Source organism: Aotus nancymaae, unplaced genomic scaffold, assembly GCF_030222135.1.
Source record: "Aotus nancymaae isolate 86718 unplaced genomic scaffold, 86718_ANA_hifiasm-v0.15.2.pri h1tg000053l, whole genome shotgun sequence".
NCBI lineage: Eukaryota > Metazoa > Chordata > Mammalia > Primates > Aotidae > Aotus > Aotus nancymaae.
In genome coordinates, this window is record NW_026988467.1 from 18,507,089 (window position 1) to 18,528,259 (window position 21,171).

A 21,171-nucleotide genomic window follows, 5' to 3' on the forward strand; every position below is an offset into this window, starting at 1 on the left:
GCTGGGATTACAAGTGTGCACCACCATGCCTGGCTAATTTTTTAATTTTTAGTAGAGACAGTGTTTCACCATGTTGGTCAGGCTGGTCTCGAACTCCTGACCTCAAGTGATCTGCCCACCTCAGCTTCCCAAAGTTCTGGGATTACAGGTGTGAGCCACGGCACCTAGCTCAAATGTATTTTAAAGTTTAAGAATCCAAACAACCTAGCAAACATGAAATAACTTCATTTTTTCCAAACCTCCAAAGTTTGGCCCAACTAAACTAGGATGCAAAAACTACAGAAAAAAGAGGACTAGCAAAGCAAAAAGTTTTTTTTTTTTGTTTTTTTTTTTTTGAGACGGAGTTTCGCTCTTGTTACCCAGGCTGGAGTGCAATGGCGTGATCTCGGCTCACCGCAACTTCCGCCTCCTGGGTTCAGGCAATTCTCCTGCCTCAGCCTCCTGAATAGCTGGGATTACAGGCACGCGCCACCATGCCCAGCTAATTTTTTGTATTTTTAGTAGAGACGAGGTTTCACCTTGTTGACCAGGATGGTCTCGATCTCTTGACCTCGTGATCCACCCGCCTCGGCCTCCCAAAGTGCTGGGATTACAGGCTTGAGCCACCGTGCCCGGCAGCAAAAAGTATTTTTAAGGTGAGCCTACTTGGAAATACTATAAATCAACTTTCTTTTTAAGAGACAGGGTCTTGCTATGTTGCACAGGCTAGACTCAAAATCCTGGGCTCCAGCAATTCTCCCACCTCAGGCTCCCGGTAGCTGAGACTACTGGTGTGTACCACCATGCCCAGTTTATAATCTACTTTCTAAAAGGATACCTCCCAAATTAGTATTAAAGAAAAAATGTTCAGCGCAGGAGAGAAGTGACTGGCAAATCAAAAAGAGTTTCCCTGTCTAAAGAGGATTATTTAGCTATTCAAACTGGAACGATTTTTTTTTTTCCTACAGTGGACTTCTAAGTTCTCCAAGAGGACGATTTGGAATGTTTCTCAAGCTTTACACAATTTGGGAAACACTGACCAGGCATTTGAAAAAAACAGTTATCAGGGCCGGGCTCAGTGGCTCACGCCTGTAATCCCAGCACTTTGGGAGGCCGAGGCAGGCGGATCACCTGAGGTCAGGAGTTCAAGACCAGCCTGGCCAACATGGTGAAACCCTGTCTCAAAAAAAAGAAAAAAACAGTATCTTTCAACTTCACTGGAATTCAAGATACCATCATTCACTTATAAAAAAAATTCAATGTAGCCGGGTGTGGTGGCTCACGCCTGTAATCTAGCACTTTGGGAGGCCCAGGCGGGCGGATCACAAGGTCAGGAGTTCAAGATCAGCCTGGCCAATATGGTAAAACCCCATCTCTACTAAAGATACAAAAATTAGGCTGGGCACAGTGGCTCACACCTGTAATCCCAGCACTTTGGGAGGCCGAGGTGGGCGGATCACCTGAGGTCGAGAGTTCTAGACCAGCCTGACCAACATAGAGAAACCCTGTCTCTACTAAAAATACAAAAAATTAGCCAGGCTTGGTGGTGCAAGCTTGTAGTCCCAGCTACTTGGGAGGCTGAGGCACAAGAATTGCTTGAACCTGAGAGGCAGAGGTTGAAGTGAGCTGAGATTGCACTACCGCACTCCAGCCTGGGCAACAAAAGCGAAACTCCGTCTCAAAAAAAAAAATTAGCCAGGCATGGTGGCAGGTGCCCAACTACTCGGTAGGCTAAGGCAGGAGAATCGCTTAAAACTGGGAGGCAGAGGTCGCAGTGAGCCGAGATTGCACCACTACACTCCAGTCTGGGCGACAGAGCAAGACTCTGTCAAAAAAAAAATTTTTTTTTTAATTCAATTCAATACTCTGATGGCAACAACAGAGAGAAAGGAATGTTCACATACAGCACACAGCTGTAGGGCAAAAGCCCTGCAAAGGTAATGTATATCAAAAGTCTTTTCAACACGTATTATGTTCATGCTACTTTCACAATGTTTTTCTAAGAAAATAATTAGATGAGCAGATAATATTTACTTGTAAGGACTTTTTCAATATTAAAAAAGAGCCTCTCCCCTTATAAAAAAATGAAGAGGAAGTGGAGAAGGGGCAGGGAACACAACAAGACAAAGGCAGGCAGACAACTGTCCAACAGGAAAACAGTTAAATGGTTCTTTCGGGTATGTAAAATGGAGTATTATACAATGATTAGACATTCTGGGGAGAGGCTGGGCGCAGTGGCTCACACCTATAATTCCAGCACTTTGGGAGGCAGAGGAGGGAGGATTCCTGGAGCCTAGGAGTTCAAGGCAGCAGTGAGCTATGATAGTGACACTACACTCCAGGCTGGGCAACAGAGTTAGACTGTCTCAAAAATAAATAAATAATAATGATTAAAGAAATTTTTTCTGACATACAGAAAATATAAGAATGTTTAGATCCGCCAGGCGCGGTGGCTCACGCCTGTAATCCCAGCACTTTGGGAGGCCAAGGTGGCTGGATCACGAGGTCAAGAGATCGAGACCATCCTGGTTAACATGGCGAAACCCGGTCTCTACTAAAAATACAAAAAATTAGCTGGGCATGGTGGCACGTGCCTGTAATCCCAGCTACTCAGGAGGCTGAGGCAGGAGAATTGCTTGAATCTAGGAGGTGGAGGTTGTGGTGAGCCGAGATCGTGCCATTGCACTCCAGCCTGGGTAACAAGAGCGAAACTCCGTCTAAAAAAAAAAAAAAAGAAGAATGTTTAGATCCAATATGAAGCTTTTCTTCTATTGCACTTCTTTTTTTACATTATCCCAAATACAAGGTTAATTTTTTCTTAATGATTAGATGGCTACCTCAGGAAGCCAGGGGAAATAAATGAGGTATATAGAGGGTTTGCAAAACACAAAAAAGTCTCAGCAGGCACCACACTCAACTTCAACATGGAAAAAATATCCAGGCCTACAGAGACCGAGAGGTGCATCAGGTTCCTGATTGCTGTTTTCCAGGATGCTGGAAAGGATATCACAACCGCAAACTCTCCAAGAGGGAAGTCCCTCAGTTATTGTGAACACAGAACTGGCTGCCCTCACACAGAACCACAAGGATCCTGGTGTCCTTGAGCACATGATGAAGAAACTAGACCTCATTGTGACAAGCAGTTAGATTTCCAAGAATTGTTTCATATTTTTTGTTTCCATCATCTCAGACTGAAAAATGTCTTAATCTTATTGGCAGCATGGCTGTGGTTCACCATAAGCCATGACTGCTTTATCATGGCTACCTATTCCCAGAAGCAAACCTAATGAGCCCTTAGGCCTGGCCTTCAAGGCCCACCCACCCCACTTTCCTTCTAGGCTCTCAATCACCATCTCCTCCTCATGGCTCCTACACACGCTAAGCCCAGCACAACCATCACCCATGCAGGCCACTCCTGCTAGTAGTAATAAAACAGTATGGCTTTGGTTTTGGTTTGTGTTTTGAGGCAGGATCTTGCTCTGTTGCCCAGGCTAGAATGCAGCAGTAAAATCATAGCTCGCTGCAGCCTCATCCTCCTGGCCTCAAGTGATCCTCCAGTCTTTGCCTCCCAAAGTGCTGGGATTACAAGTATGAGCCACTGCACCTGGCTCAGTATCATTTTTTGAAAATCTTAAGTAATCGTGTTTCTTTCTCTAAGCAACAACTTTTGTTTAGAGTTGTTGCTTTTGCTAACATCAGACATGTTCATGATTAGCAGTCATTCAATTCTCTACTTTGCTAAAGTCATAGAGAGCAAATAACCTCAAATTATTTCATGATCTAAGGAGGCTGAAGTGCGAGGATCGTTTGAGCCCAGGAGTTCTGGGCTGTAGTGCACTACGTGGGTGTCCACTAAGTTCGGCATCAATATGGTGACCTCCCAGGAGCGGGGACCACCAGGTTGCCTAAGGAGGGGTGAACCAGCCCAAGTAGGAAACGGACCAGGTCAAAACTCCCGTGCTGATCAGTAGTGGGATCGCGCCTGTGAACAGCCACTGTACTCCAGCCTGGGCAACACAGTGAGACCCATATTTAAATTTAAAAAAATAATAAAAATTTTAAAATAATAAAAATAAAAAAAATTTTAAAAAGGGCCAGGTGCGGTGGCTCACGCCTGTCATCCCAGCACTTTTGGAGGCTGAGGCAGGCAGATCACGAGGTCAGGAGATTGAGACCAACCTGGACAACATGGTGAAACTTCGTCTCAAAAAATACAATAGAATTAAATTAAATTTAAAAAAGGAAAAAAAATTATTTCATAATCTTACTTCCCAACTGATGAAAATAAATAATCAATTCCAGGTTGACTGTAGTCCTAAGTATGAAAGATAAAGCAATACAGTTTATAGAAAATAAAACAGGAGAATATTTAGGACCCTGGGAAGGATAAATCTTTATCTCAGGGGAGCTTATAGGACCTACATGATGAGAACTGCTGAACACAAAGAGAACTACTGAACACAAAAAAGAGAAAACAGACACTGGGGTCTTACTTGGGGTGGAGAGTGGGAGAAAGGAGGGGAGCAGAAAAGATTTTGAGACAGGGTCTCGCTGTCACCCAGGCTAGAGTACAGGGGCAAGATCTCAGCTCACTGCAACTGGGTTCAAGTGATTCCCTCATCTCAGCTTCCCGAGTAGCTGGGATTACAGGCGTGTACTACCACGTCTTGCTAATTTTTGTATATCTGTAGAGACGGGGTTTAGTCATGTTGCCCAGTCTGGTCTGGAACTCCTGACCTCAAGTGATCCACCCACCTCAGCCTCCCCAAGTGCTGGGATTACAGGTGTAAGCCACTGTGCCAGGCCTACAAAAAAATTTTCAAATTAGCCAAGCATGGTGGTGTATGTCTGTAGTTTCAGCTACTGGGGAAGCTGAAATGGGAGGACTACTTGAACCCTAGTTGTCGAGGCTACAGTGAGCTGTGATCACACCATGAACTCCAGCCTGGGTGATAAACTGAGATCCTGTATCCAAAAAAAAAAAAGCACCAAAAAATATATATGCAGAATGTCCACTGCAGTAGCTTTATTCGTAATGGCCAAATACATGGAAAACTCAAAATGACCATCACTAGTAGAAAACAAATATCATATATAGTATATACTCACACACTGAAATATTGTACAGCATTGTTGGTCAAAATGACTCATGCCTATAATCCCAGCACTTTGGGAGGCCGAGGCAGGCAGACTGCTTGAATCTAGGAGTTCGACACCAGCCTGGGCAATATAGTAAGACCTTGACCCCACCAAAAAAAAAAAAAAATTGCACAGCACTAAAAGTGAACACACAATAAATTAATCTTATAAAGGTGAGTGAAAGAAAACAGAAGCAGAAGGAACCATAATGTATGAATATATATATAAAGTTCAACACTGGCAAAATAATCTGCCATATTCAAAATAAGCATAGTGGCTTCCTTCAAGGAAGAGATGCAGTAGTAACCGGTAGGAGGAAAGTGGAAGATAAGGGTGTCTTAGAGTGCTAGTAACGTTTTGATCTTGGTGGTAGACACATGACAGATAAATTTCTTCTGTGATAATTAATCAAGTGTTATTCTTATAATTTGTGTGCTTTTCTGTATGTAAATAAATAAATTTCCAAGCTGGGCACAGTGGCTCACACCTGTAATCCCATACCTTGGGACACCGAGGCAGGCAGATCACTTGAGGCCAGGAGTTCAAAACCAGCCTGGCCAAGATGGTGAAACCCCATCTCTACAAAAACTATAAAAATTAGCCAGGCATGGTGGCACAAGCCTGTCATCCCAACTACTCAGGTGGCTGAGGCACGAGAATCACATGAATCCAGGAGATGGAGGTTGCAGTGAGTCAAGATCGTGGCACTGCACTCAAGCCTGGGTGACAGAGCAAGACTGTTTCAGGCCAGGCGCTATGGCTCACGTCTGTAATCCCAGCACTTTAGGAGGCCGAGGTGGGCAGATCATGAGGTCAAGAGATTGAGACCATCCTAGCCAACATGGTGAAACCCCATCTTTTAAAAAAAAAGAAAAAAAAAGACTATTTCAAAAAAAATTTTTTAATTTAAATATTTTAAAAATTTCTCTTGCCATACAGGCACAAAACCTGTAACTGTGAGATAATAAGTATCTATCTGCTTCATTACAGTTGCCATTTTACTATCTGTATGTATCCCATAACATGTTATATACCATTAACATACATAACAAAATTTATTTAAAAAAAAAACAATAGAGCCAGCTGAGGTAGCTTACTCCTGTAATCCCAGTACTTTGGGAGGCCAAGGCAGGCGGATCATGAGGTCAGGAGATGGAGACTATCCTGGCCAACATGATGAAACCCCGTCTCTACTAAAAATACAAAAATTAGCCAGGTGTGGCAGCATGCACCTGTAGTCCCAGCTACTCAGGAGGCTGAGGCAGGATAATCGCTTGAGTCAAGATCCCACCACTGCACTCTGGTGTGGCAACAGAGCAAGACTCTGTCTCAAATGAAAAAAAAAAAAAAAAAAGAATAACCAGGCACAGTGGCTCACAACTATAATCCCAGCATTAAGAGCCCGAGGTGGGCATATCACCTGAGGTCAGGAGTTTGAGACCAGCTTGGCCAACATGGTGAAACCCCGTCTCTACTAAAAATACAAAAATTAACCAAGCGTGGTGCACACACCTGTAGTCCCAGCTACTCAGGAAGCTAAGGCCCAAGAACTGCTTGAACTCAGGAGGTTGAGAATGAAGTGAGTTAAAATCACATCACTGTACTCCAGCCTGGGCAACAGAGAGAGACTGTCTCAAAAATAAAGTAAGGCAGATTTACACGCACGAATAATAAAAACAAGTTGCAACAAAGTATGTATTGTGACTCCCCTTTTTGCTTTTTGGTTTTTTTTTTTTTTTTTTTTTTTTTTTTTTTGAGACAGGGTCTTGCTCTGTTGCCCAGGCTGGAGTGTAGTGGCATGATCTAGGCTCACTGCAACTCCACCTTCCAGGCTCAAGCCATCCTCCCACCTCAGCCTCCTGTGTAGCTGGGACTATGGGTCCTCATGAGGGATGTGTTTGTTTGTTTGGTTGGCCGGTTTCTATTGTGACAGAGTCTCGCTCGGTCACCCAGGTTGGAATGCAGTGGCTCGATCTCGGCTTGTTGGTTTTTTTTGAAACAAAGTCTCGCTCTGTCACCAGGCTGGAGGGCAGTGGCACAATCTCAGCTCACTGCAATCTCCACCTCCCGGGTTTAAGGGATTCTCCTGCCTTAGCCTCCTGAGTAGCTGGGACTACAGGCGCGTGCCACCACGCCCAGCTAATTTTTGTATTTTTTAGTAGAGATGGGGTTTCACCATATCGGCCAGGATGGTCTCGATCTCTTGACCTCATGATCCACCTACCTCAGCCTCCCAAAGTGCTGGGATTCTAGGTGTGAGCCACCGTGCGCGGCTGTTGGTTGGTTTTTATTGAGACAGAGTCTCAGTCACCTAGGTTGGAATGCAGTGGCTCGATCTCAACTCACTGCAACCTCCACCTCCCGGGTTCAAGTGATTCTTGTGCCTCAACCTCCTGTGTAGCTGGAATTACAGGTGTACACTGCCAGCATGCCCAGCTAATTTAGTAGAGGTGGGGTATTCCCATGTTGACCCATGTTTCCCTCAAGTAATCCACCCACCTCAGCCTAACAGTGTTGGGATTACAGGTGTAAGCCACCTCGCCTGGCCCTCACTAGGGTTTTAGACTGGAGCTACAAAGCCACTGAAGTAAGGTGGCCTGACACTGGCTTTCTAGAATGCTTCACACATTTCTGTAAGGTTTTATTTTGGTAACAGTCATACGCTATTTCCCTAATGAGAACAAAATATACATTGTACTCCTATACACGGCTGGAAGTATACATAAATCCAGTCTTGGAAAATTCTTTTTTTTTTTTTTTTGAAAGAAAAAGAGAAAGAAAAAAAATGAAGAGAAAAAGGAAGAGAAAGAGGGAGAGAGAACAGGAATATTGCTTTATTGCCCAGGCTAGAATGCAGTCTAAAAATGGGAATTGAAAACCTCTTTTATGCTAATAATTGTGCTTAACAATGGAGACAGGAAGGAATAAGGGAAGAAAATAACAAGCAGTCAACCAATATTTCATTTAAACCTATGAAATGCTATGCAATTATTGAGGAGTGATTTACTTGCAATTATGTAGTCACTTTTGGAACAGGTGTGATATGGTACTGATAAGAATGTATGTTTTGTGTATTTGAAGTGGAGAGTTCTATAAATGTTTATTAAGTTTACTTGTTCCGGGTCTGAGTTCAAGTCCTGGATATCCTTGTTAATTTTCTATCTCGTTGATCAGTCTAATATTGACAATGTGATGTTACAGTCTCCCACTATTATTGTGTGGGAGGCTAAGTCTCTTTATAAGTCATTAAGAACTTGTCTTACGTATCTGGGTGCTCCTGTATTGGGTGCGTGTATATATAGGATTGCTAGCTCTTCTTGTTGCATTGATCCTTTTACCATTATGTAGTGTCCTTCTTTGCCTCTTTTGATCTTTGTTGCTTTAAGGTCTATTTTATCAGAGGTGAGAATTGCAACTCCTGCTTTTTATTTATTTATTTATGTTTGCTCTCCGTTTGGTTGGTAAATCTTCCTCTGTCCCTTTGAGTCTTTGTGTATCGTTACATGTGAGATGGGTCTGGATACAGTGTACCGATGGGTTTTGGCTTTTTATCTAGTTAATAATATATATGAGTTTAATACTGCCATTTGATGCTAGCTGGATATATTTTTGGAAAGGCTGATACTGGTTGCTCCTTTATATGTGTAGTGCTTCTTTCAGAAGCTTCTGCAAAGCAGGCCTGGTGATGGTAAAATCTCTAAGTACTTGCTTGTTTGCAAAAGATTTTATTTTTCCTTCGCTTTTGAAGCTCAGTTTGGCTGGATATGAAATTCTGGGTTGAAAGTTCTTTTCTTTAAGGATGTTGAATATTGGCCCCCACTCTTTTCTGGCTTGTAGGGTTTCTGCTGAGAGATCTGCTGTAAGTCCGATAGGCTTCCCTTTCTGGGTAACCTGACCTTTCTCTCTAGCTGCTCTTAGTATTTTCTCCTTCATTTCAACCCTAGTGAATCTGACGATTATGTGCCTTGGGGTTGGTTTTCTTGAGGAATATCTTTGTGGTGTTCTCTGTATTACCTGGAGTTGAATATTGTCCTGTCTTACTAGGTTGGGAAAGTTTTCCTGAATAATCTCCTGAAGAGTATTTTCCAACTTGGATTCATTCTCTTCGTCACATTCAGGTACACCTATCAAATGTAAATTAGGTCTTTTCACATAGTCCCGTATTTCTTGGAGACTTTGCTCATTCTTTTTTATCCTTTTTTCTCTAATCTTGACTTCTCATTTCATTTCGTTAAGTTGGTCTTCGAACTCTGATATCCTTTTTTCTGCTTGATCAATTCGACTGTTAAAACTTGTGCATGCTTCGCAAAGTTCTCGTGTTGTGTTTTTCAGCTCCATTAATTCACCTATATTCCTCTCCAAATTGTCTATTCTCATTAGCATTTCATCAAACCTTTTTTCAAAGTTCTTAGTTTCTTTGCATTGGGTTAGAACAAGTTCTTTTAATTCACAGAAGTTTCTTATCATCCACCTTCTGAAGTCTACTTCTGTTAATGGAACGCACTCGTTCTCCATCAGGGCTTGTTCCATTGCTGATGAGGAACTGTGATCACCTGTAGAGGGAGAGGCATTCTGATTTTGGGTATTCTCAGCCTTTTTACGCTGGTTTCTTCCCATCATTGTAAATTTATCCACCTGTCGTCTTTGTGATTTCCAACTTTCAAATTAGGTTTCTGAGTGGACGTCCAACTTGTTGATTCCCAGCGCCGAAATCTGAGCAATCCACTGCGCAGGCCAAAACAGCGGTGTTAAGATTGATGGTGCTTTTCCGCCCGGGAATCAGCCAAAAGGTGACCTAGTCCCGCTCACTCTGCACCAAGAACTGCCGCACCGAGGCGCCAGCAAAACCACCGCGCCCGCCACAAGAGTCACGCTAGCGACCCATGGGGCTCCTCCGCTGGGAATCTCCTGGTCCGTGAGCAACAAAAATTCATCTGAAAGTGTGGCGTCCTCTTGTTCTCTGCACTTTCACTAGGAGCTACTATCCCGAGCTGCTACTGGTCAGCCATCTTGGATCTCTCTCCTGGAAAATTCTTATCAAGACTGGGCATGGTGACGTGCACTTGTAATCCCAGCTACTCAGGAAGCTGAGGAGGAAAGATGGCTTGAGCCCAGGAGTTTGCAACCAGCCTAAGCAACACAGCAAGGCCCTGTCTCACAAACAAAACAAATTTCACATCAAAAGATTAACTGTAACAAACAGAAACTGTAAGAAAAGAAATACCAATTAAACATATGACAACATTTGCACTTAGATCAATAAGTGTGACTAACATATTATGTTGGTGAGGGTATGAAGTAAATGTAAGATACTCTTATACGTTGACAGTGAAATGTAAAGAGAAACCCTCATTCTGAAGGGCAATTTAGCAATATGGGTCAAAATGAAAAATGCACATCCCTTACCCAAAAATTTTACTTCCAGGAACTTACTTGAACACTAACCCCCCTGTTAGCAAACAAGTCTGGCCTCAATTAAGACACACAATATTTGCAGAATTCTGTGGATAGAGGATTTAGTACACACTGCTTTCATCTTGTGATTGTCCTAAGCATTTACAGAAATGTAAGTAATAGTCCTGACACATGTGGTCTTTGAATATGGTCAAACACCTCATTCTTCAGCTTTGCTATCTCATAACAAATTGTTGCATAAAGCATTAAAAAATACATTTTGGTGATACTATTTATTTAATCTCTTCTTGCAAAGGAAAGAAATAAAAGAAGAAAGGCTCATGCCTGGATTCCCAGCAACTTGGGAGGCTAAGGAGGGAGGATTGCTAGAGTCCAGGAGTTTGAGAACAGCCTGAGCAACATGGCAAGACTCCGTTTCTATAAAAATTTAAAAATTAGCCAGGTGTGGTGGCAAATGCCTGTGGTCCCAGCTACTCAGGTTGGCTGATCGTTTGAGCCTAGGAGTTTGTGGCTACAGTGAGTTATGATAGCACCACTGTACACCAGTCTGGGTAACAGATTCAGATCCTGTCTCAAAAAAAAAAAGGAGAAAGCAAGTAGAAAGAGCTTTCTTGATATCTAAATAAAAGCTGGCAGGACCAGGGACAGTGGCTCACACCTGTAATCCGAGCACTTTGGGAAGCCAATGTGGGCGGATCACCTGAGGTCAGTAATGAGGTCAGTAATTCGAGCCCAGCCTGGCCAACATGGTGAAACCCCATCTCTACTAAAAATACAAAAATTAGCCAGGCATGGTGGCGGGCGCCTGTAATCCCAGCTATCCAGAGGCTGAAGCAGGAGAATCGCTTAAACCCAGGAGGCAGAAGTTGCAGTAAGCCGAGATCACTGTACTCCAGCCTGGGCAACCAAAGTGAAACTCCGACTCAAAAAAAAAAAAAAAAATGAGCCAAATGTGGTGGTTCATGCCTGTAATCCCAACTACTCAGGAGGCTGAGGCAGGAGACTCGCTCAAACATGGGAGGCAGAGGTTGCAGTGAGCTAAGATTGTACCACTGCACTCAGCCTGGGCAACAGAGCAAGACTCCATCTGAAAAGAACAACAACAATTAGCCGAGTATGGTGGTGCATGCTTGTAGTCATAGCTACTCGGGAGGCTGAGGTAGGAGGTTGGCTTGAGCCCCTGGGAGGCAGAGGTTGCATTGGACCAAGATTGCACCACTGTACTTCAGCCTAGGTGACAGAACCAGACCTTGTCTCATAAAGTTAAATAATTAATTAAAAGTGCTCAGACCAGCCTGACCAACATGGTGAAATCCCGTCTTTATTTAAAAAAAAATAAATAGCCTGTAATCCCAGCACTTTGGGAGGCCGAGTCAGGTGGATCACGAGGTCAAGAGATTGAGACCATCCTGGTCAACATGGTGAAACCCCATCTCTACTAAAAAAAATACAAAAAATTAGCTGGGCATGGTGGCATGTGCCTGTAATCCCAGCTACTCAGGAGGCTGAGGCAGAAGAACTGCCTGAACCCGGGAGGCGGAGGTTGCAGTGAGCCGAGATCGCGCCATTGCACTCCAGCCTGGGTAACAAGAGCGAAACTCCATCTCAAAAAAATATATATAAATAAATAAATAGGCCGGGCGTGGTGGCTCAAGCCTGTAATCCCAGCACTTTGGGAGGCCAAAGCAGGTGGATCACGAGGTCAAGAGATCAAGACCATTCTGGTCAACGTGGTGAAACCCCGTCTCTACTAAAAATACAAAAAATTAGCTGGGCATAGTGGTGCATGCCTGTAATCCCAGCTACTCAGGAGGCTGAGGCAGGAGAATTGCCTGAACCCAGAAGGCAGAGGTTGCGGTGAGCCGAAATCGCGCCATTGCACTCCAGCCTGGGTAGCAAGAGCGAAACTCCGTCTCAAAAATAAATAAATAAATAAATAAATAAAAAGTGCTCAGACCTTGGGTGAGGTATGGCTTTTCACAAGACCTAAAGCAATCAAAAAAAATAGTAAAAAGTTGGGGCCAATCACAGTACTCTGGGAGGCTGAAGGAGGACTGATTGAGGCCAGAGGTTTAAGACCAGCCTGGGCAACATAGCACGACCCCATCTCTACAAAAAACTACCAAAAAAATTTGCTAGTTGTGGTGGTACATACCTGCAGTCGTAACTACTAGCAATGCTGAGGAAGAAGGATTGCTTGAGCCCAGGAGTTTAAGGCTGCAGTGAGCTACGATCACACCACTGCATTCTAGCCTGGGCAACAAAGCAAGGCTCTGCTTTGTTAACAATAATAATAATAAATTGAACTACACCAAAATTAAGTTTTTGTACTGAAAATGATACCAATAAAATGAAAAGCAGAATTGGAAAAAATATTCGCAAATCGTAAATCTAATAAGGGACTTGTATGCAGTATATATAAAGAAGACAACTCGGTGGGGCTCAGTGGTTCATGCCTGTAACCCTACAACTTTGGGAGGCGGAGGTGGGTATATCATGAGAGGTCAGAACTTTGAGACCAGCCTGGCTACCATGGTGAAACCCTGTCTCTACTAAAAATACAAAAAAAATTAGCTGGGCATGGGGCGGGGCAGGGGTGGCGCGCCTGTAGTCTCAGCTACTTGGGAGGCTAAAGCAGGACAATCACTTGAACCTAGGAGGCAGAGGTTGCAGTGAGCTGAGATTGTGCCACTGCACTCCAGCCTGAGTGACAGAGCAAGACTTCATCTCAAAAAAAAAAACAAAAAATGCAAGTCATTAATAAAAAGACAACTCAATTAAAAGCTTGCAAAGGATTTAAACAGGCATATCTCCCCCAAAAGATATATGAATGGCCAGTAAGTACACAAAAAGATGTTCAACGCTATTAGTCATCAGTGAAATACAAATCAAAACACAAGAAACCACTTCACATCCACTAGGATGGCTATAAGAAAAAAGGCAGTGACAAGTGTAAGGATGTGGAACAATTGGAATCCTTACACATTGCTTGTGAAAATGTAAAACAGTGCAGCCACTTTGGAAAGCAACCCGATAGCTCCTCAAAATATCAAACACAGAAGCTGAGGCAGGAAGATCGACTGAGCCCAGGAATTCAAGGACAGCCGACACAACATAGCAAGACCCCTATCTTAAAAAAAAAAGGGCCAGGCGTAGTGGCTCACACCTGTAATCCAAGCACTTTGGAGGCCAAGGCAGGCGGATCACCTGAGTTCGGGAGTTCAAGACCAGCCTGACCAATGTGAAACCCCGTCTTTAAAAAAAAAAAAAAAAAAGGTTGGGCATGGTGGCTCACGCCTATAATCCCAGCATTTTGGGAGGGAGAGGCCGACAGATCATCACAAGGTTGGGAGATAGAGACCCCCTGGCTAACACAGTGAAACCTCGTCTCTACTAAAAATACAAAAACTTAAGCCAGGCGTGGTGGCACGTGCCTGTAGTCCCAGGTAATCAGGAGGCTGAAGCAATAGAATCGCTTGAACCCGGGAGGTGGAGGTTGCAGTGAGCTGAGATCACTCCACTGCACTCAAGCCTAGGCAACAGAGTGAGACTCTGTCTCAAAAAAAAAAAAAAAAAAAAAAAAAAGCCATGAGCAGTGTTTCATTCCTGCAACCTCAGCATTTTGGGAGGCCAAGGCGGGACGAAAACTTGAAGCCAAAAGTTCAAGACCAGCCTAGCCACCAAAGAGGGACTCCATTTCTACAAAAAAAATTTTTTTTAATTAGCCAGATGTGGTGGGACGTGCCTGTAATGGCAGGAGGCTGAGGCAAGAGGACTGCTTGAGCCCAGGAGTTGAAGGCTGTAGTGAGCTACAATTGTACTGCAATCCAGTCTGGGTGACAGAGTGAGACTTTAAAAAAAATAAAGAAATAAAAGTTAAAAGTTACCACATAAACCAACAATCCCATTTCTAGGTCTATACCCAAGAGAAATAAAAACAAATGCCCACACATAAATTGCTACATAAATGTTCATAGCAGATTATTTATAATAAGCAAAAAGTAGAAACAACCCAAATGTTTATCAACAGATGAATGCTAGAAAATGTGGTAGAGATACGATGGCATATTATTCATCAATAAAAAGAAAAGCGGCAACAAGCACAGGAAAAGACGCTGAACTCATTAGTCACTAGAAAAATGCAAATCAAAACCACAAAGATATATCACACTTCACACCCAACTAGGAGGGCCTAATCAGAAAAACAGGAAATAGTGCATGTTTATGAGTATGAACATGCATTTGAACCCTCATACATCACTGGTGGGAATCTAAATTGATACAACCATGGTGGAAAAGTTTCACGGTTCAATAAGTTAAACACAGAATTAACTGTGTATGACCCAGTAATTTCACTCCCAGGTAAAAAACTGAAATCAGGTGTTCAAACAAAAACTTGTATGCCAGCCAGGCACGGTGGCTCAAACCTGTAATCTCAGCACTTTGGGAGGTCAAGGCAGGCGGATCATGAGGTCAGGAGTTTGAGACCAGCCTGGCCAACATAGTGAAACCCCATCTCTACTAAAATACAAAAATTTAGCTGGGTGTGGTGGCAGGCGCCTGTAATCCCAGCTACTCGGGAGGCTGAGGCAGGAGAACTGCTTGAACCCGGGAGTCAGAGGTTGCAGTGAGCCAAGACAGCAACACTGCACTCCAGCCCGGGTAACAGTGTAAGATTCCATCTCAAAAACAAAACAAAACAAAAATTAATGGGGCAACGCAGCGGGAGCCTGTAATCGCAGCTACTCGGGAGGCTGAGGTAGGAGAACTGCTTGAACCCAGGAGGCAGAGGTTGCAGTGAGCGGAAATTGTGCCACTGCACTCCAGCCCAAGCAACAGAGTGAGACCTTGTCTCAAAAAACAAAACAAAAAAAAAACAAAAAACGGCCAATGCTGTGGCTCACGCCTGTAATCTCAGCACTTTGGGAGGTCAAGGTGGGCAGATCACCCGAGGTCAGGAGTTCAAGACCAGAGCAGCCTGGCCAACATGGTGAAACCCCTGTCTCTACTAAAAATATAAAAATTAGCCTGGCATGGTGGCGGGTGCCTATAATCCCAGGTACTCGGGAGGCGGAGGCAGGAGAATTGCTTGAACCCAGGAGGCGAAGGTTGCAGTGAGCCAAGATTGCGCCACTACACTCCAGCCTGGGTGACAGACCTAGACTCCATCTCAAAAAAAAAAAAAATCTTGGATATGAATCTTGCAATTGCAGCTTAAAACTCATAGTTACTATGACACTCCCTTTATCTCTACTATTTTTTTTTTTTTGAGACAGAGACTTGCTCTATCACCAGGCTGGAATGCAGTGGCGCGATTCCGGCTCACTGCAACCTCTGTTTTCCGGTTTCAAGCAATTCTTCTGCCTCAGCCTCCCGAGTAGCTGGAACTACGCACACACCACCATGCCTGGCTAAGTTTTTTGTATTTTTAGTGAAACAGGGTTTCACCATGTTGGCCAGGATGGTCTCAATCTCTTGACCTTGTGATCCGCCTACCTCAGCCTCCCAAAGTGCTGGGATTACAGGCGTGAGCCACCACACCCAACCTATCTCTACGCTTTTACTTCCGTTAAAATCAGAACTAGGCCAGGCACAGTGGCTCACCCCTGTAATCCCAGCACTTCGGAAGGTTGAAGCGGGTGGATTACTTGAGGTCAGGAGTTCCAGATCAGCCTAGCCAACAGGGAAAAGCCCCGTCTCTACTAAAAATACAAAAATTAGTCGGGAGCGGTGGTAGGTGCCTATAATCCCAGCTACTCGGGAGGCTGAGGCAGGAGAATCGCTTGAATTCGGGAGGCAGAGGTTGCAGTGAGCTGAGATCGTGCCACTGCACTCTAGTTTGGGTGACAGAGTGACACTGTCTCAAAAAATAATATAAAATAGGCCGGGCGCGGTGGCTCATGCCTATAATCCCAGCACTTTGGGAGGCCGAGGCGGGTGGATCACGAGGTCAAGAGATCGAGACCATCCTGGTCAACATGGTGAAACCCCGTCTCTACTAAAAATACAAAAAATTATCTGGGACGCCGGGCACGGTGGCTCACGCCTGTAATCCCAGCACTTTGGGAGGCCGAGGCGGGTGGATCACGAGGTCAAGAGATCGAGACCATCCTGGTCAACATGGTGAAATCCCGTCTCTACTAAAAATACAAAAAATTAGCTGGGCATGGTGGCGCGTGCCTGTAATCCCAGCTACTCAGGAGGCTGAGGCAGGAGAATTGCCTGAACCCAGGAGGTGGAGGTTGCGGTGAGCCGAGATCGCACCATTGCACTCCAGCCTGGGTAACAAGGGCGAAATTCCGTCTCAAAAAAAAAAAAAAAAAAAGATGGTTATAGTCATGCTTTGATGTATTTCCACACTAAAATAACAAGGATAATTTTCTTTAAATCAACAAAGCACTAAATTTTCTTTTCCTTTTTTTTTTTTTTTTCATTTTGAGACGAAGTCTTGCTCTTGTTGCCCAGGCTGGAGTACAATGGCGCCATCTTGGCCCAGCACAACCTCTGCCTCCCGGGTTCAAGTGATTCTCCTGCCTCAGGCTCCCGAGTAGCTGGGATTATAGGCGCCCGCCCCCATGCCCAGTTAATTTTTTGTATTTTTAGTAGAGACAGGGTTTCACTATGTTGGTCAGGCTAGTCTCGAACTCCTGACCTCAGGCGATCCACCTACCTCGACCTCCCAAAGTGCTGGGGTTACAGACATAAGCCACTGCTCCCAGCCTAAATTTTCTTTTTAAAAAAATTTTGTATTTATGGCTGGGCACTGTGGCTCACGCCTGTAACCCCAGCACTTTGGGAGGCAGAGACAGGCGGATCACTTGAGGCCAGGAGTTCAAGACCAGCCTGGCCAACACGGTGAAATCCCATCTCTAACAAAAATTTAAAAAATCAGCTGCGCATGGTGGCGCATGCCTGTAATCCCAGCTACAAGGGAGGCTGAGGTGGGAAGATCTCTTGAGCCTGGGAAGTGGAGGCTGCAGTGAGCCGAGTGCCACTGCACTCCACTCTAGGGCACAGAGTGAGACTTTGTCTCAAAAACCAGAAGAACTATTAACAGTTTACATTATTTGGTTAGTCTATAACCTAATTATGTTGAAAAACTGACTGAAGCTTGATTATTTCTATTATACACAGACTTCAGCCATTCCTGAACTTACTATTGAAGTCAGAGATACCCTCCTTGTGAGCCAGATACCCAGAGCTTGGACTTACTCGTTTGCTTTACAGAAGCTCCCTAACTTATTTCACTTCTCAGACTAGACTTTAAGCTCCAAAGCCAGAGACCATGACTTCCATTCCTTCTGGATCCCCCGGCAGAATTTCCTAAATGCCTGAACTCCAGAAAGCATTTCCTAAATGCCTGCCGAAAGACGGATACTGAGCATGCCCGGCTTGGCCAAGTCAATTCAACAACATTCTGAAACAAAAACTATATAGTTCCAGCGTTACAAGGTGGAAAAAGGGGAAGAAACGGGACCAAAGCCTAAGAATTCAATCTACAAGAGGGGGCTAAGGAAAGGCAAGGTTCAAGGGCGGGGCACACGTGAAGGACAGCACTTTCACAGCTCAAACTTGTTACTCCGTAAAGTGGTGTCGAACCAGAACGACCAAAGAAGGCTAAAAAAAAAAATACTAGCTTAACGAGTGAGGGAAGGTCAACAAGGTTGCAGGGTATCGATGACGTAGGCTTGACCACAGTTTTTTCTAAAGCTGCCCGCTCCAAAAATAATACTAAGATGATCAGGCCTTCGGTGTCAACACCAACAAGATACCCTGTGATGAAGCTCACTTCCAAGAAGTTCCTTTTCACAAACGAAAGAGCCATGCTGTGGCCAAGATACCCCAACCATCAACGCTTGCTAAGTAAGCTCTCGGCTCCTGCCTTCATCTCCACCGCCATCTTCTGGATGGGAACCCAAAACCCTTCCTAAAGGGCTTTCGCCAGCATCACCTCCGTGCAAAGCCCAGGAAAGCTGCGTTTCCCAGATCGCGCAGACAGCGCAAAAGGCGAAACTCCACCTTGCTCGGCTCCGAGCCTTCCAAATGCAGGCAAAGGGCTAACGTCTTCCTTACCCCCACCCCGCCCAGGCTTTCTAAGGTCCGGCGCGAGGCGCGATGCGCGGGCCTCACCTGCACACCCCGCGAATGCATGGCTCCAGCCAGATGCGGTAGGCGGTCTCGATGTGCTCCTGCGACACCTCCTCGGGCCGCACCGTCTCCGCCCAGCGCCAGGCCGCCTTCTCCAGCTGCAGCCGCGGGGCCATGGCCTTGGCCCCAGGAACGCCTCCCGAGCCAGGCCGCCGCTGCCGCCGTCTGCACGGCCGCCCCAATGGGCTCCGCCACCTGCCAGCGAGGAGGATCGGGCGCTCCCTCAGGCAGCTGGCCAGTCAATCACCTGTGCACGCCACTGCCGCCGCACCCGCCCGCGCCCGACCCGCACGACCGGCCGCAAAGCGCCGCCGCCGACACCCGACACCCCCAGCTCCCGCGGACGTTAAAGGTGGACTCCCCGCCGCGCTGGGCGCATGCGCGTTCCCAGCAGCCTCTGCGCCTTCCGTGCCTTTAACCCTACGGGCTGAGGAAGAGGAAGCGTCCGTCTGAGGCAGTCTTGCCACGTAGTCATTGGCGCTGTCGGGAAAGCGGCGTCCCAGCCCCCGTTCAGGGCAGCGCCGAGCGTACCACTACTCTAACAAACCCGTGTCTCGAAAGCTATTTCTTGCCTTCGGTACTTCCCTTCTAACCATGAAGGTTTCACCCGAAAGGCTATTCAACGCACACCATAGGCCCGCCCAGACTGCGGGGCGGGACCTGTTTAGAGTAGGAACCGAGTTGCCAAAAAAGACAGGATCGGTTCTTTAGAGAAAGATTTAACTTGAGCCTCGACCGGTTCCGACCCCCCTTTCCCGAGCCCTCCTGACGTCACGGGACGTTCCGGCCTTTGCCTTAACTAGAATGGGACTACGTGTCCCGGCATGCCCTGCGTCCTGCCACTGACTGTGAGGCATGCCGGGATTTGTAGTCTTGGAGATGAGAAGGCTCGGTGCGCTGCAGACTGTGCGGGCGGGGTCCGCGGTGCCAGGGTGGAGTTTCTCTGATGAGCAGGGTCATGCTGGCTGTTGACTCCCTTCTCAAGACTGTTGTCTCTATGCCATGATTTTCTAGTTCGTCTCTAGCTCGGGGTTTAAAAACATTTACTTTCTGCGACTCCTGCCCCAGGACATAAAGAGTAGCTTTATGAGAATTGTTGTGCAAACTCTAAAGAACTCTATTAAAGTGAGGATATTTAAGAATTTTGCATTTGAATTAGAGCCCTGCCAGAATCTAAGTGCTAATTTGTGACTTAACTGCTTGCCCTCTGGAAAACCTGAAGCTGAATTCTTTTTTTTTTTTTTTTTTTTTGAGACGGAGTTTCGCTCTTGTTACCCAGGCTGGAGTGCAATGGCACGATCTCGGCTCACCGCAACCTCCGCCTCCTGGGTTCAGGCAATTCTCCTGCCTCAGCCTCCTGAGTAGCTGGGATTACAGGCACGCGCCACCATGCCCAGCTAATTTTTTGTATCTTTAGTAGAGTCGGGGTTTCACCATGTTGACCAGGATGGTCTCGATCTCTTGACCTCGTGATCCACCCGCCTCGTCCTCCCAAAGTGCTGGGATTACAGGCGTAAGCCACCGCGCCTGGCCTGAATTCTTTAGATAAATATTCACTGAAAGCAGGAAGAAAATAAGATGTGGTCCCTGCCCTTGGAGGTGGTTAAGGGAGTGAGCGGTAGAAAAGCTAAGATCCCGCCGGGCGCGGTGGCTCACGGCTGTAATCCCAGCACTTTGGGAGGCCGAGGTGGGTGGATCACCTGAGCTCAGGAGTTTGAGACCAGCCTGGCCAACATGGCGAAACCCCATCTCTACTAAATTTACAAAAATTAGCTGGGCGTAGTGAGGTGCACCTCTAGTCCCAGCTACTCAGGAGGCTGAGATGGGAGAATCGCTTGAACCCAGGAGGCAGAGGTTGCAAGTGAGATTGCAATGGGCCAAGATCACAGCACTGCACTCCAGCCTGGGTGACAGAGCGAGACTCTCAAAAAAAAAAAAAAGCAAGGTTAGTGGTGTTGGCTGAGGTCTGGAAGGGTTAGGCTTGTGAGAGGATCAGCATGCCTTTGGCTAGAGATCTACTCCATCCAAGTGTCCAGGTTGCTACAAGATGACCACGGTTTTCAGCCATGCTCAGACAGTGGTTCTTTGTGTAGGTTGTTCAACAGTGTTGTGTCAGCCTGCAGGAAGAAAGGCCAGACTCACAGAAGGGTGTTCATTTAGAAAAAAGCAACACTAATGATCCAAACAGCTTCCTGAATGTGTGTTATCTCACAGAAAGCCTTACCATAAGTTCCATAATTCTAATTAATCTACCAAGATAATGTAATTACATTTGGTTTTGTAAGGTGTACAACAGTGATCTCCTATTTTGGTGTCAGTTTTTCAATAAAGTTTTGATTATAGGCAAAAAAACAAAAACAAAAAAAAAAAAAAGAATTCAAGTCCCTATGGTAAAATGAAAGCAAATTTATTAGAGAAATAAACAAAAGAGGGCTGGGCGCGGTGGCTCACGCCTATAATCCCAGCACTTTGGGAGGCTGAGGCAGGTGG

General features: G+C 45.5%; 2 protein-coding genes across 4 annotated transcripts in view; one reads left to right on the forward strand and one right to left on the reverse strand.

Moving 5' to 3' along the window:
* The window catches only part of USP48 (ubiquitin specific peptidase 48), a 104,135-nt gene extending 85,152 nt beyond the window's left edge, over positions 1 to 18,983 (reverse strand). For all 3 annotated transcript variants that reach the window (XR_010337753.1, XM_021668286.2, XM_012439955.3), the window contains exon 1: positions 18,664 to 18,983. Coding sequence is in view for 2 of the 3 variants with exons in the window: in XM_021668286.2 (XP_021523961.1) it covers positions 18,664 to 18,797 (134 nt within the window). In the remaining variant the exon portion in view is untranslated. The remainder of the gene's footprint in view (positions 1 to 18,663) is intronic.
* A 522-nt stretch (positions 18,984 to 19,505) lies between these two features.
* On the forward strand, positions 19,506 to 20,857 carry LOC110567802 (small ribosomal subunit protein eS27-like). Its single transcript, XM_064363706.1, has 2 exons — positions 19,506 to 19,529; positions 20,693 to 20,857. Exons 1-2 carry the CDS (start codon positions 19,506 to 19,508, stop codon positions 20,855 to 20,857), a joined length of 189 nt encoding a protein of 62 aa, XP_064219776.1.
* The last annotated feature ends 314 nt before the right edge of the window (positions 20,858 to 21,171 follow it).